This window comes from Diadema setosum, chromosome 18 (assembly GCF_964275005.1).
Source record: "Diadema setosum chromosome 18, eeDiaSeto1, whole genome shotgun sequence".
NCBI classification, from domain to species: Eukaryota; Metazoa; Echinodermata; class Echinoidea; order Diadematoida; family Diadematidae; genus Diadema; species Diadema setosum.
This window is the reverse complement of record NC_092702.1, coordinates 17,880,452-17,896,864: the sequence shown is the minus strand read 5'-3', so window position 1 is coordinate 17,896,864 and position 16,413 is coordinate 17,880,452. Positions and strand designations below refer to the sequence as shown.

Genomic DNA, 16,413 nt, shown 5'->3' with positions numbered 1-16,413 from the left:
AAAGCCGAACCATGCCTGGTCAGTGCTCTCGTGCTATTAGCTTCTGACCATACAGCGATATGGGGTACAGTGGTCAGGTTTCTGTTTTTTCGGAGCGCGCGGGTTTGGCACGCCAAAGGCAGTGTGACCTTGGGATTTAGATTAGACATAATATCACACAAATTTCATCCAGTGTTTTAAGATGTGTTCTGGCCTCCTCCCCCTAAAAGAAGAAACAACTCACAAAAGCTAAAAAAAAAAATCAATAAATGAACAAAACCGCACACACAGAAACAAACCAAAATAGAACAAAACAAAACAAAACAACAAAATGAATATCCCTAGCACTGATGCCCCTTTTTCATATTCTAGGATTGTCTCTACCATGTCATTGTTCCTGCAGATTATCTGTTTGTGCAATGACTTGTCAGCACATAACCATAACCAGAAAAACCACAATCAGAAAGACCTAAAAAGTAAGTTCACAGAAAATTTAAATGACAATCAAAAGATCCATACTGCATGGACTCGCAATTGATCGAATCACTGTTTTTTTTTTTCTGACAGCGCACTCTGACATTTTTAAAGTCTTGTACTACGAGCTGCCGGTGTAGCACTTTTTTTCCTAATTATATTGGTGTCTATTCATTAGGAATTACTTAAATCTTAATGTTTCATGTAATGGCGAGCTTCATGCAGTTAGCAATAAGTGGAAATAAAAAAAAAATAAGTGTAAGGCGTTTTTCACTATTCTATATATCATCAGTATTATTGTTATTATTATTATTATTATTATCATAATTATTACTATTATTATGTTTTTACTGAGCATCTGTACGGAGGAAGTGAAAGAATTTTTACGTCCGACCGTTTTTAGACCGACACAATTCTATGTGTATCAAACAATGAGCACAATGAAAATAATCCTCCCGCGAATCAGCTGCCTTGGTATCATTTCCCTATGGCTCTAAAGGAATCGATGTCTCATCGCTACCTCATTATTCTGCGAATGATAATTATCCTTCCATCCACCGAGATATGAGATGGTAGTGGGTTATGCAGTGCGCGGAAATAAAGCTTGATATAGATTTCACTTACTGTAGTTGAGTTAATTGGCTAGGTCTGATAGTTGAGTGATTGACGAAAGTCTGATAGTTGAATTATTGACTAAGTCTAATGGTTGAATCATCCACGAAAGTCTGATAGTCAAGTCATTGACGAAAGTCTGATAGTTGAGTCATTGACTAAGTCTGATACTTGAGTCATTGACGAAAGTCTGATAGTTGAGTCATTGGCTAAGTCTAATAGCTGAGTTGTTGACTAAGTCTGATAGTTGAGTCATTGGCTTAGTCTGATAGTTGAGTCATTGACTCAGTCTGATAATTGAGTCATTGATTCGTGACGAAAGAAATCCTCCCTTGGGACCCTTACACGAGTCTTTGTCAGTAAATAGGTATGCTAGCTACCAAGCCACAGGGGTTGTAATTAACAGGCAAGGTAAAAAAAAAAAATAAAACTGACAAGTTAAAAAAAAAATCTTCACTCCTGAATTGGGTTTTTCCATTTCAGTTTTCGCTCAAATACTGGTATTCATATTAATTAAATTTGAGTATGTTCGCCCCTGATTTTCTTTTTAAATCATATGACTACTACTAACACTTAATGATAAAGTATATAAAACTTAGACTAATTTCAATATTAAGTAACAATTTTGTTAACCAAAACTTAATTAAAAAGATATATATATATATATATATATATATATATATATATATATATATATATTCTCTTCTTTTTTTGTGGCAGTGTAAATGCCCCTTACATCACCTGTGCAGATTGCAGCATGTTATGGCCCAACACACTTGCTTGCAGAATACGGCAAAATGGAAAGAAGCAATGGCATCCAAGCATGCGGGTAGAATTGTGGGATTTAGTGTAGGTGTTATATCGTCGACGACGCACTAATTCCTTGTCATTTCGTTTTCTCTTTCACTCCTTTTTATTTATATATAATACACTCTTCTGACACATACTACATTTATTGCTAATAAATATTGATACCCATGTATATGTAATGATATAGCTCAAGGATATAGCTCGTAAACCGGAGTCAAACATAGTATTTACCATCGGGAGTAGAAATTAAGAAAAAAAATGTTCGATTTATCACATTTGATACGTATGTGTAGGTCAGTGGTGACACAAAACATTATACCATATACAAATTTTGCAAGAAATCATGAAATATTAGGAGATATCACTATTTTAGGAATAAACCATAACTGTAAACGGTTTATTCTGGAACAATGTCATTTTAACTATTGTTCACATTTTACATATTCAATAATGCATAACATTGATTATACTGATTAATATTTTTATATTGGTTGTTTCTAGCTATAATTCATATCTTAGAACTATTTAAAGGCACTAAAGCTGGGTTTTTGCTTCAACTGCGCATAATAAATAATGTCTTTAAGTTACATCAATTTAATTGCCATTACACATGAACACAACATACAATGACATATTCATCGCTCATTATGAAAAAAGGGGAAAATGAAATACAGACTGTCGTTATGCATGGAGTATTAAACGACGAGAATTATGCGACAAGACCATTATGTAGCACGAGATGAATGAGTGATGTGCTCAATATATAAATGATGATGATGGTGGTAGTTAATGGATGATAATTTTAATTAATTAATGATGATGATGATGATAACAATGACGCAATGGTTTCAGAGGAGGAAAAAAAAGATTGCGGACTACTATAACAACACTGACGTGTGACGTGTAACAAATTGCTAGTTTACCAGAGAAAAACGAACAATACCAAAGAATACAAATGATTTGAGCTGTTGAATCTGATGCTGTTTGCCTAAAATGTGAATATGACCATAATGACAATAAAAGAAAAATAACAGAGAAAAAAGTATTCACGATGCACGGAATGAAAATGGTTTTCTATTATAATTGATGTGGATGAGGCTGAGAGAGTGTGATGCCAATGAAATGGGCGAAAATACAATCTTGAAATATTCCGTTCTGTTTCAAACGCGATGGAGTAAAATTAGACTCATCGACAGGAGTATAAAAGTGTCCCCTCTACATCCCATTTTAGATGAAAGGAGCTTCGGATAGGTTACAGTACTTGAGGTAAAGGGTCAAGAGCATATGCGACGCGTGAAAAAGAAAGTAATATGGAATCATATGGAACAAGACAAAAAAAGTTTTATACTACTAAAGGGGCAACGGGAGAACGGGAAGAAAGAGAGAAGGGAATGGGAGAGGGGATCTGTCGAATTGAAGATCAGACCAGTTGATTGGAAGCGCGGCCAAATTGGCAGCTGGTATCCAGCTCGGATTTCGCGCTCGCCCGAAATTAATTCAAAATGCGACGAATAATTCCGCGTGTCGAGAAATTCAAACAAATCACCTTAATCGAAAACCTATGAATACTGATAGATTCATACAGAGTCGTCATTATATCTTTTCAAATGATCAAATCTAGATGGCTTTAAGCCCTTACCTTTTGGACAAGATTGCCTTGAGCAAATAAAAACGTTGATATTCTCGTGGTTGAGGAGACTAAGGTTTGACTTTAGCCAGTATAACCCCCTTTTTTTTCTTTTATTCTAAATTCATCGCAGGTGTATCTGTATTTTTCTATGTGTTTTGTATAAACTCCTCTGAAATTGTTGTTCTTTGCTTCGATGTAGAATGAAGCGTTTTTGCTTGATTGATTGAACATCATTCATGCTATTTCTTTCGTTAGTTGGGATATTAAAACAGCTATGCACGCGAACACTGTTCCACTTAACAAAGTCAAATGACAATGGTTATTACAAGACGATAATCAATGATAATGAAGTACAGAGATGTCAGTTTTTTTTTTTCACACAACAGCGCTTCAAGCGGAAGATGCAATCATTATAATCTTGTGGCGTACAAATGGTGAAAACAAGATCGTTATCATCATTATCACAACAAAACGAAATCGACAAGTTCAATGTTATTACGATACAATGGACAACATTAATTAAAGTAATAATAAATGTAAAAAACGAATTGAGGAACAAAATGTGAAGGTAAATGGGATCAGTTATAATACAAATAATGTGCACGTAAGTAGTTCAATATGTATTAACACGGTGTTCCTGTGTTAGTGTTGTTTTGTAAATCAATAATTTGACATTGAAAAAAAAAACGACAGCAAAGACTGCTTTAGTAAGGTTCGTTTTGATCACTGTATATCAATTTAAAACTTTAGATTTATTTAGATGGATTTAGACTTTAGATGTAACAGTTATGTGTGTGCGTGTATATAACGCAAAGGGGAAGAGAGAAAAGGCCGAATGAAGTATCAGAGTTGGTGTGTGTGTGTGTGCGTGTGTGCGTGTGTGCGTGTGTGCGTGTTTGTGTGTTTGCCACAGAATTGCACAGTTCTATTATTGCCTAGCTCAATCTATGCTGAACAACGCAGAACAAGATAATGAACTGATGAATAAAACCTTACCGCTTGTTAAAGAAAATTAACATTTCAGCACGTACATTAAAATGCTACCAAGGGATGCAGATTCAAGGAAATAATACAAATGCACATCTTTCAAGAAGGACATACATAAACATATGCAATGTGAGTGCATGACCGTTATGACAACAACTAACACCTCACGATTTTTTTACACAAATTGTGACACAAGCCCCCTGCAGCTAGCAATGATAGATTAACGATACTATTATGCATAATCGTGACACTTCGAGCTACTCGTGAGTACCCATATACCAGGGGTCGACACTAACTTCTTTTTTTCCTCTGGTGTCCCGTTCGGGCCACTAAAATCGGTGAATTTTGAGTTTTTGTAGCGCGAAAAAGAAATTTGATGGCCCGAAATAAAAGGAAATATCAAAAAATAATCATGTTGAATTATATCCGTCCCATCGGACCAAAAAAAAAAAAAAAACAAACACGTTTTTGGAAGTTTTTTTTTCTCTTTTTTTTGTGACCCCGGGCCGTCGGGCCACCGCTGTCAATGTCGAGCCCTGCGTATACTAGCCACACATATCACAACGTTCAATACAGACTACTCATTCACGATTTCATATAACCATTTCCATGAAAAATTTGTGTCAAAAGGTCGTGACATGAATGGGGGGAAAAGGAAGATAGATTACGAGGGAAAGGTAATGAGCGATGAAAAAGACTGATTATTACCACCAGTACCTCCGCCCCAAATCCTTAGCTCCTTTCCCTCGTGCTGCCACGGGCCGAATTTCATCTTGCAGATCTGCTCGTCGAACGGGAAAGTCTTGACGTCGATGGAGCAGTAGCTGGAGACGATTTTCGGCGCCGCCCAGTTGACGTGGCCCTCGTTGGTTATCACTACGATCTCGTCTCGCATGAAGTCCTTGTACTCGTCGGCGGCGCTGTTCAGGTTGTCGCCGAAGTGAGAGCGCGGGGAAGAAGGATATGCGATGACAAGATGGAATAGAGAAAAAGAAATACGCAAAATGCAGAAGGAAAAGAGAGAGAAATTGAAAGACAGACAGATAGATGGAGGGATAGATAGATAGATAGATAGATAGGTAGATAGATATATAGATAGATAGATAGATAGATAGAGAGGGGGAAGAGATATACAGCAATTATCATTGTCAACTATTTGTCAACCATTGGTACGATAACTGTTAACCTTATTGTTGTTATAACCATTATCATAATAGTAAATTTGTCATGTAAATAATAATCATAATTTACGACAAATATATCATTATCATTACTGTAACTACTACTACTACCTCTATCATTATTACCCTTACTATTGTAGAAATATCATTGAAACTTACATGCATCTTAGACAATGAAGATGTGCATTTTTTTAAACACAGTCTAATGAGGGACTTACCTTCAAATGTTTAATAATGGCGCGTAGCCCATTTTATGATCAAACCCAGGTCATAATTTCTGAAGCGTAAATCCCTTATTGTTTGTTTTTTGTGTGTGCGTATCTTTTTTTAATAAGTATGTGTGTAAGATCCTGAATTGTCCGAAGAATGATAATTGATACTCTCCGTTGCTATATCTGCTTCAATCCTACAACCGTGGCATCTTCATAGATGCAGAATATTCGTGACACGTCCGACGAGGACATCGACGCTCGATAACGCAGTGATTTCCCTCGATGATCGCTGATCATTTTATGAGGACGGTAATGATTATCGCGCGTATGGCAAGCCATTTTAACATTTAATCCTATTTCTTGATATCAAGAATTGTTATTCGTGATATCAAGAAATGAATACGAATTCTTGATATCAAGAAGTTGATTTCTTGACTTCAAGAATTCATTTCTTGATATCAAGAAGTCGAATTCTTGATATCAAGAAATGATTTTGTGTTGTTAACCAATGGCAGTTCTTGATATCAAGAAGTCGAATTCTTGATATCAAGAAATCGAATTCTTGATATCAAAGAAATGAATTCTTGATATCAAGAAATAGGATTAAATGTTAAAATGGCTTGCCATACGCGCGAATGTCTGGAGAAATGTGCGGAATTCTCGGCGCACCTTTTCCCAGTTTAGCTTAGGTGCGGCGCGCCACATTTTAATTTTCAACAAGTGAGAGTTGTGAGTTGTGGACGTATTTTATTCCACACCACGTGTGCTTGCGTGCCACGTTAAATGTTTTGACGTGCTCTCTCATGGCCAAGAACATATGGGAAAACAAAAGCATCGAGAGCCATGGATCACATAACTTCTTTAGAGGTGTTATCCAAACACTGTCATTACAAAGACCTCACTGGCCATGAGTGTGTGTGCCCCAAATTAATTCGATGGTTCCACATGTTTTTTTTTGATATAGATAATAGGATGTGGTATAGTAAAGTGAGCACAAATAATAATTTCGCTATATTATAATGTGAAAGTTAAAAAAAAACAAACAACCAACCTTCTTTGACCATTTATCTTGACAGTGACGATGTGTATAGACCGACAGCAAATGCCACCGGAATGAATATACCACTGATACAGAATAGCAAATGGATATTGTGCTTTTACATGTATTGCGTATAGGTATAATTACATCAAAGTACATATAATGTAAATCAGTTTATGTATTATGTATTGGTATGTGTAAGCATTCGTGTATAAAAATTTTTTTTTTATCAGGCAGGCAATTTGAGTGAGTGTGTGTGTGTGTGCGTGTATGTGAGTGAGAGTCTGTTTTTACGTATGTACGTCTTTATGTATGCAAGTCTGTATTTGGATTTGAGGTTATGAATGTGCGATTTGGATGACGTATTTGTGGAACCAATTAGTGAAGATTGAATGGTGTCTCCGCAGGTTGCGCTCTAGAGGTTTGTTTGGGTTTTTCTTTTGTTTTGTTTTGGTTGTTTTGGTTGTTTTGGTTGTTTTCAAGGCAAGTGTGGGGGGGGGGTAGAGGATGGGGTGTCGAATACTGTTTAGCCCGGATATATAGTGGAAAGGTATCACCGCGAGAAGTCACGAATGCTCTCTACACGTGACTTGAATCCAATCAAGCGCTGTGGTAATTTTCTAACATTTCCCTCCGCGTCTCCATTCTCCCCCGCAGCGAGAAATAGGATAGCCCGAAAGGGACGAAAATTGCACACTGGAGTAGTCACTAAATCGCCCCTGCTCGTCTTGCCGAATACGCGTGCGCGGCAGAGAAAGACAACAGCAGAGGAAAAAAAAAACAACAACAAAGAAATCAGCTTCAGATTGCGCTCCAGCCGATCGCCCCTTCACTATCGAGAGAAAGAAAAAACAACGATCGACGAGGAAACGAAAAATCGATAGAGAGATAGAGAGAGAGAGAGAGAGAGAGAGAAAAAAAAAAACGTTCAAAGAATTTGATTATAGTTAACGCAAATGGCAGGGAACCTTCGAAACCGGATACTGTTTACTGTAAGGACTATCACGTTCTGATAAAGAAGGAAATGAACCTGGAAACAAATACCACGGAATCTCGAGTTACACGAGGACATACAAATTATTTAATCCCAGCGACGAATGTTTGCGTTTAACATTCGCTCGACATAATGTTGCTTCATTCCACTAACTGTTCATGCGTCGCATGCTAATCAGTAGTGTTTTGCAGTAGAAGGACTGTAACGGCTGTTGGTGGCGCTGTTGAGTTTTGAAACACGGATGATACTGCATTATCCTTCTATTGTGTCCTCTTCAAACGGTTTAACGGGAACACGCTCATCCCTGAAAAAGCAAATGGCTCCTCATGCAACTGACAAGATAGTTAGCGTTTTATTGCCATACGGTCAGATCACGAATTAAGAAAAACGTATTTTGTCGTTGCTTATGTGTTTGTGTGTATATATATATTGGACAAGCTTAATTAAACATTAACCGATGTAACGTTGAATGGGAGACTTTGAAACAGACGGAATAAAATTAGGAATTGCAAGATACAGATACAGTTTTAAAGAACATGTTGGCCCAATTTCAGAGCACGACGTGTTGTACTACGCATGGCATTAAGAATTATAATTGTTATTTTCACTTCACTCGTAAAGAACAAGTTCACCCAAATAAAATGTGTGGACTGAGTGAATGCAGCAATAAGGTAAACCCATCAGTGGAAAATTGAGGAAAGTCGGACAATCCGTTCAAAAGTTATGAAATCTTAAAGTTTCTATTAAAGTATGTAGCCATTGCTGGATGAGAAGACTAAAACAGAATTCAACCTATTTTCATATTAATAGCAAAATGAAAGAGCGCTTGACTTATATCTTTCAGAAAGCAAAGGGAAGAATGTTGTTTTTAACATGTGTTAATAAGAAGTCGAGGGAATGTGTACTTTTCATTTAAATAATACATTCTATAGAATTCTTTGTGTATTTTCTCTACGTTTCACACGCAGTAATCATTATATACTTTTGTGTTTCACTCGTACTCTGTGCAGACGCTCAATGCGCCTCAGTCTTCATTATGTATACAGAACATGAAATATATCTTATCATATCGTGTCAACTTATACAAAGAACACTGTTATCACACGATGCCTTTAATATGGGAGCCCCTTTGGAATCCCGCTCCCTGTGCATTACTATCGTGCCTTTTTACCTCTTCATATTATACGTAACGCCTTCCTGCTCACAAGGTGCGAAGGTGATGGGATACACCTCAAATTTTTATCACCTTCCTCTTTTCTTTTATAGTAGAATCTGGGGAGTAATAATACTTCTGCGCATATTTCAAAGGAGGATCAGTCTTAGGAAAAAAAAAGAAGGGACAAAAGATAAGAAAGACAGCTTGAAGGAGAGCTATACTAAATTTATGGTGAATGGTATACATAGCTCCTTGTATTACACGAAATATCTTTGTGTTGTATGAAACAGAATTAAACAGTTCTTGCTACCGAAAAAAAATATATCATAGGTGTCATTCTTTTTTCTCAGATGAACTCTAAAGTTCAGTGATTATCCCTGGCAGGATTGTTATTATATTCATAATAATGTAAAACATAGAAATTACCTATCAAAAATAAATGCTACCAACGTCAGCAAAATGAGCAGGCTAGTTTACTTCTAATCTGTAGTTTTTTCCTTTTTTTGTAATGGCAGCTGGATTTCGCATTCTTATAAAGTATTACACTTTTCTTTTCTTATTTAATTTGCGGGGGTGGTATTACGGGCAAATCACTCGTGCTGGATAAAATATAGCCTCTCCAAACATTGGTAACATACGTCTATCAGCGTTAGTAGGTTAGCACTGAAAGAGCTTTATGTGACTGCCGCTGGCTAATCCATAAATCTCCATGGTAATAGGAAGTTTTTATCAGCTGCATACTCTCCGATATTCATAGACAAATCTTCAATTTTATCCTTTTGAGATACATTTACTGAAAAATACTACTTCAGCTGAATTTTCTTGGGAGCTTTAACTTCCTTTTCTTTTCAGACGTTATGGTTACCGCTGAATTTGATGGATCGCATACAGAGCAATCCCTGCATTTCATTAAACCACGCGTATACACCCATTTTTTTTCTTCAGGTTGAGATCTTATTTTGCAGAGGGGGAAATGAAAGACAACTGTAACAATGTAAAATAATAACAAAAAGAATATTTTAACAAGTAAATTACAACAAATGCAGAAATCCTAAATGACATCGTAATGCAGAATAATTCACGAAATTGCTCTTGTTTTGAGAGCTGAAGTTGTTGACGTAATAAGCAAATATACAACCGCTTTCAACTGTGTAAGATAAACATGTCCATTTCATCACATCGAAAATAAGTTCGTAAGGTTTTTATGAGGCCGTAAAACGGCACCTTCTTACGAATATTCTCAACACCTACGCTTTACTCCTTTCTTGGTTCCTGGGTGTGTGTTTTTTTTTTCCTCTCTCTCTCTCTCTCTCTCTCCTTTTTTCACCCTGACATGATGATGTGTGTCATATTCACTTCTCGGTTGCATTCTTTGCGAGCTGCCGCTGGCTAGTCGGCTAAATCCGCAAGAAGGCCCCAACAAACCGGGAGGCACCCTTCGCTGGAATAGGTATGGAGAGAGAAAAACCACCGTAGAGTCGTGTCTGTCTTTAAAGGCCTCTCTGTCTAAACAGAGACGGCAACGTCGGTAAACCGTCGTGTCTCGAATTGTTTCTTTCGAAGTTAGATAGCTGTCTTCGCTCTACGTCGTTAAGCCACTTCATTGGCTTCTAGTAAATATTAAGACTACGTTAAAGACGCTTGTACTTGTCTATAAATCCACTCAAGATGAAGCACTATCATACAATAAAGCATGATTATATAAACCTTGATGGCTTTCATACGTTTAGTAAGATTAGAGAAACAGAATGACAGAGGTATCATTCCAATTCTGAGCTAAGAAAATATCAAGGTAATTAAATAAAAAAAAAAAACCTGTCATTTGTTCACAAATCAGTGATATAGGTTCCGCACACTCCAATTGGCAATCGCTCACAGTCTCTCAAGAAACTCCCACTGAACTATATACACATCTTCTTTAGATTTCCCGTTTTGACATCAACCAAATATTAATAATATGTATCCGTCGCACTTAACCATTGTAGTCCCTGCAATACCCCAGTAACGGTGACTTTTGTCGTGAGAGAAATTGCTGCTTAATAATCTACACCCCAAATTATTCTCTATATGATATGAACTGATCATGATATGATATGATATGATATATGATATGATATGATATGGTATGAGGTATGATATGATATGATGTAATATGATATGATATATGTGTGATATAATGCTATATTCCTGCTGGAAAGAACACACTGTTCCTCTTTGTTAAATTCGAGCGTTTTAAGAATGTGAACACTATATTGTGAATAATCAGTTCACACAGCGTGAAACAGAACATTACTAGGTGAACTCTCTGTGAAAAGCCACACTACAGTGTGAAATCATCTTCACGCTGTTAACCTGTTCCATACTAAATTCTGAAATCCCCATGAACTTAATGCACAGACCGCCAGGTTCTCGTATGGAACGGGTTAAATTCGAGCGTTTTCACATAGCCAAGTGTGTGATCATAACACACTGTGGGACACTGTGTTCTTTCCGGGGGGGGGGGGGGGTGTTTCGTAAAGCTGTTTGTAAAGTTACGAACAACTTAATAGCGAGTGGTGATCAGTTCTTGTGCTGAATTATGGAAATTCTGATAAGTACAGCACATCAGAAGTGATCACCAGTCGCTCGTAAGTTGTTCGTAACTTTACGAACAGCTTTAGGAAGCAGGGCACAGGAGGGTTAATTGTATTATGTTATACTGTATATTGTATTGTTGCATGATATTCAATATTCTCTTTATCTTATTCTAAACTATATCTATGCCTAAGCACTGAAGGAGGGAGTTGCTGGGTGATGACGTCATCATAGCCAAGTCAGATTTTCGCGTATAAGTTGCAAACATGTGAAAGTCTGAAATTCAGTGATTTTCAACCTCATGCCTGATTTCTGAAGGTACACTTGTCATCCTGTTTTTGTCTGATTTTTACTCTCTTTATTTATTTCAATTTGAAAGTCGCTTTGAATCGAAATTCAAACAGGGCCAGGAGCTCCACCGCAAATTAAGATTAAGTCTTCGCTCCGAGCCACTCCCACACCATCCTAATTCCCCCGTAGACCTGGACGTAAAAGCGAGTGATTGCAAATTTAAGGCATAAGAGCAGTCAAGAAATAGATCAACCGTCCCTCCTCTTTAGCACAGTGCACTCCCGTTATAACGAAGTCCTCGGGACCGGCGTTTGTCTTTCGTTATATTGAAATTTCATTGTAGCTGAACTAATGTGTGTATCAGGATACATAAATGATAGTTTTGCGACATGAATTCTTACTTCGTTGTAACGAGAATTTCGTTGTAACCGTGTTCGTTATAACAGTAGTGCACTATATTTTTACATTTTCATTAGACGAAATTAAACAAACTGCTGAAAATGCAGCTTTTTACTTTTACTACTACAACTACTGCTGCTGCTGCTGCTACTATTACTACTACTACTACTACTACTACTACTACTACTACTACTACTACCACTTCGTAAAACATTGATAATAATCATAATAATAACAACGAGGATAATGCTTAGAATAACGTTATAGTGCGAGCAAGCTCGAGCACTGAACACGTCAGATAACATTATTTTCAAACGGGAAAGACACTAGATTGTGATACATGCAAACCATCCTTAAAAAAATTAACGATTGCGCTACCAAAGAAGTAGAGAATTAGCCTTGTGAAGGTCCTGCTTGTATTTGTCTCACACTTACACTGGAGGAATATGCTTTAACATCTCAAATCATTTCATTTCCATCTCGAATCGTTTTGTCTTTCTTGATAGGCCTATATAGTTATTAGTTAAGTTGATTAGTTAGTATTGAATATACGATAAGACGGAAAACTTCGAGATACATCGGGAAACACACCCGAAACATATGCAAAAATAGAAAAGAGACCAAGGAAAATTAATTGAGAATGCTGTGAGAATCTAAAAGGCCATTGATCCTTTCAGATGGCTTCTCCATAAATATTGAAGCTGATGGCCACCAGCCTTCTCACACGCAGTTGAAATAGGTAGTTAAGTCATTGCTTACTATCGGAAACCGGGTTTGAAATCACGATTATTAATCATTGATTTAAGAGGTAAAGGGTTAAGCCATATAGCTATCATGCTTTGCTCGTTGATGGACACACGTGCTGGTTAGCTCTCTTACGAGATCAGTTAGCCTTGATATCATACGCACATACTCACACATGCACTCACACACACACATACGCGCGCACACACACACACACACACACACACATTCACATGCGCACGTATACTCTCAAGGAAAACACAAGAAAGTTCAGACTGAATATAACAATTGGACACAAAGGTTCCCTCCATTGAAATCGTACATGCAGCTTTGCTCAAGAGAGCAACGACAGTTAAAACGATCACAAGGCATTACGACATGTCCACCTCACAAGTCATGCAGATTTCAAGTGATAAAAGGCGTTTGTTATACTATTCTCGTGAGGACATATGGGGCATTCACGTGGTATACCTCCCTCAATATTCATTCTGCGTGGAGGGAACCAAAAAAGCCTGTTGGATACGAGGAGATATATAGGGCTTGGCTGATCCTATTCATCACTCAAATCTTTTAATGGTGACATCTCGAATACCAAGTGATCCATAAATTTGATGGCGCTCTATCCATCTAATTCATCACGGCAAAAAAATTACTATGCAAGCTTGCGGAGCTATACAGCTAACCGGGTGAACGGGGTGATTTTACCCCCGTTTCTCCTCCTTTTTTTTTTCCTTTCTTCTCGGCATTTTGCCATAGCAACCCAACCGAAAAACAGCTTATGATCAATCTCTATATCTTGTAAAGTGTATAGGCGCCAGGAAGAACTAGGAGATGAATTGAGACAATTCTATTCTGTTGTCGTTGAGATTTTTGTCTACATTGCGAGAGACGGCGTATTTGATTCCAGCCACCTTTCGCGGTACTGAAAAAGAAGGGGCGCGTATCGGGCCCACTTTGGGTACTCATTGCTGCTATTCTTGCTCTTTGTCCCGGAAGTGGGAAACGATTGGTGGAAATCACTGTTATATGCAGGTGAAATCACGAGTATCGATCTATTGCACTCCATTCCTCCTCATTGCTATACTTTCTTCTCAATTTAGCACCAATCCGTTTCACCGGCTCGCTGATTGATGGGGGTGATCTTCCTACGTCATGCACCATCACCTCCTGGAAACGAGACAAGTCAAACTGACGGGAGTTCCGTCTCGTTAAAGCTCAAACGAAGAAAAACGCAATCATTTCATGAGGATGGCGAGACAGACTTCCGCACATTTTCCCCCGATCATTACTGCCGACTGGATCTAAATAATAAATGTTCGTAGTTCGTTGGGACAGTAATAATCACCGTGAAAACTTAATTCTATAATCAAAATGATAGCGACGATTGTACCATTGCCAATTATTGGTAGGCCTACTTGACAGTTAAAATGGTGATGGTATGAATTATAACATGAAAGGCAATGTGATAAATGAAATAATAATTCATCCAGGGTAGCCTCTTCAGTGTTAGCACTGATCTTTCAGGGGCCCTGTTGATGATTATTACCCCAGCATTGTCAGGCACCACTTTTTTTTTTTTTCACCTGGGTCGAGAGGGCTTTCTTCATGGGCGTAAATCCCGGGGGGGGGGGGGGGGTGGGGGATATATCCCCCCCTGAAATGGAGGAGGGGGGGGGGATGGCCTGTACAATCATCCCCCCCTGAATTTTGAGGGGAAAAAATGGAGGAAGCAGAAATGTGATTGTATCAATTTTGGCATATTGCATGACGTTTGTACGCCGGCCTTCAGACAGGTAACAGAGCTGAACAGTATTCTGTCTTGTAGGAAAATGTATAATTTTCTCAAGCGCTCGCTCGCTTCGCTCGCTCGCGAAGAAAGTAACATCGACAGACACTGTAAGGTATGGCTCAGGCGTTGACAACGTCAAATAGTATAGGTCTACATGTAAACATGCTATGACGCGAGTAACTGGGGACCATCTGCAGAATATGTACGGAAACATACAAACAAACAATAACAACAACTTTATCGCCATAATTGAATCCCCTCCATTTCCTGAATCATTCCTGAGAAACGACAGTGACTAATGACTCAGTCAGGATACATCTATGGGCATACCAAGGGAAGATCAGGGACGTCGAATCTATGGGGGGCAAAGGGGCATTTGCCCCGCCCCAAAGGAAGTGTTTAGACAGACAAATCATTTATCCCCCAAGCAATTCCCGAGATGAGGACAAATCTCGAACTTTCTTAATGGAAAATTGTCCAAATATCGCCAGAACTATGCACCAGATCGTTGTATTGCAATCATGAACATGCAAAAGGTCCGCTATACAGGATAAGGGATAAACTTTGTACACTTTTGACATAGACGTATATTCCCTAATTTATCAGAGTGTCCAGCAGATCTTTCACTTAACAAAAGCAACCTAATATGTATAGAGGCGTCGATGGGGGGGGGGGGGATGGTTCTCAAATAAAAGTGGGACAAACAAAAGCGAAAAATATAGCTACAAACGGCAGTTTTTGGAGTGTAAAATTTTAAAATTTTAAAGCTCGCTCGCTCCGCTCGCTCGCATTTAACCACTATGCCATTCTCCTGATGTTGCTGCCAGTGATTGACAGCAGGTGCACCCGGTGCGCCCCCCTTAATTTTCAAAGCGAAAATATAGCTACAAACGACAGTCTTTAGGACTGGAAAATGTCAAAATTTTCAAGCTCACTCGCTTCGCCCGCTAGCATTTAATCAGTATGCCATTCTCCTGATGTTGCTGCCAGTAATTGCCGGCAGTTGCGCCCGATGTGCCTCCTTCTGCCCTTAATTTCCAAAGCGAAAAAATACAGCCACAAACGGCAGTCTTTGGACTGTAAAATGTCAAAATTTTCAAGCTCGCTCGCTCCGCTCGCTCGCATTTAACCGCTATGCCATTCTCCTGATGTTGCTGCCAGTAATTGCCGGCAGTTGCACTCGGTGTGCCCCCTAAATTTCCAAAGCGAAAAAGTATAGCTACAAACGGCAGTTTTTAGACTGTAATGTCAAAATTTTCAAACTCGCTCGCTCCGCTCGCTCGCATTTAATCGCTATGCCATTCTCCTGATGTTGCTGCCAGTGATTGTGAGCAGGTGCGCCCCCCTTAATTTCCAAAGCGAAAAATATAGCTACAAACGGCAGTTTGGGGACTGTAAAATGTCAAAATTTTGAAGCTCGCTCGCTTCGCTCGCTCGCATTTAATTATTATTCCATTCTCCTGATGTTGCTGCCAGTAATTGCCAGCAGTTTTCGCCCGGTGCGCCCCCTTAATTTCCAAAGCGAAAAATATAGCTACAAAC

The 16,413-nt window shown here is 38.4% G+C and overlaps 1 protein-coding gene across 1 annotated transcript in view; it reads right to left on the bottom strand.

Annotated features, from left to right (window-relative positions):
* Positions 1–16,413, bottom strand: part of LOC140241374 (neuronal acetylcholine receptor subunit alpha-10-like) — a gene marked incomplete at its 5' end in the record, with an annotated part of 71,868 nt that overhangs the window by 7,987 nt on the left and 47,468 nt on the right. Inside the window, one exon of the mRNA XM_072321104.1 lies at positions 5,204–5,412. Within this exon, the coding sequence (XP_072177205.1) occupies positions 5,204–5,412 (209 nt within the window). The remainder of the gene's footprint in view (positions 1–5,203; positions 5,413–16,413) is intronic.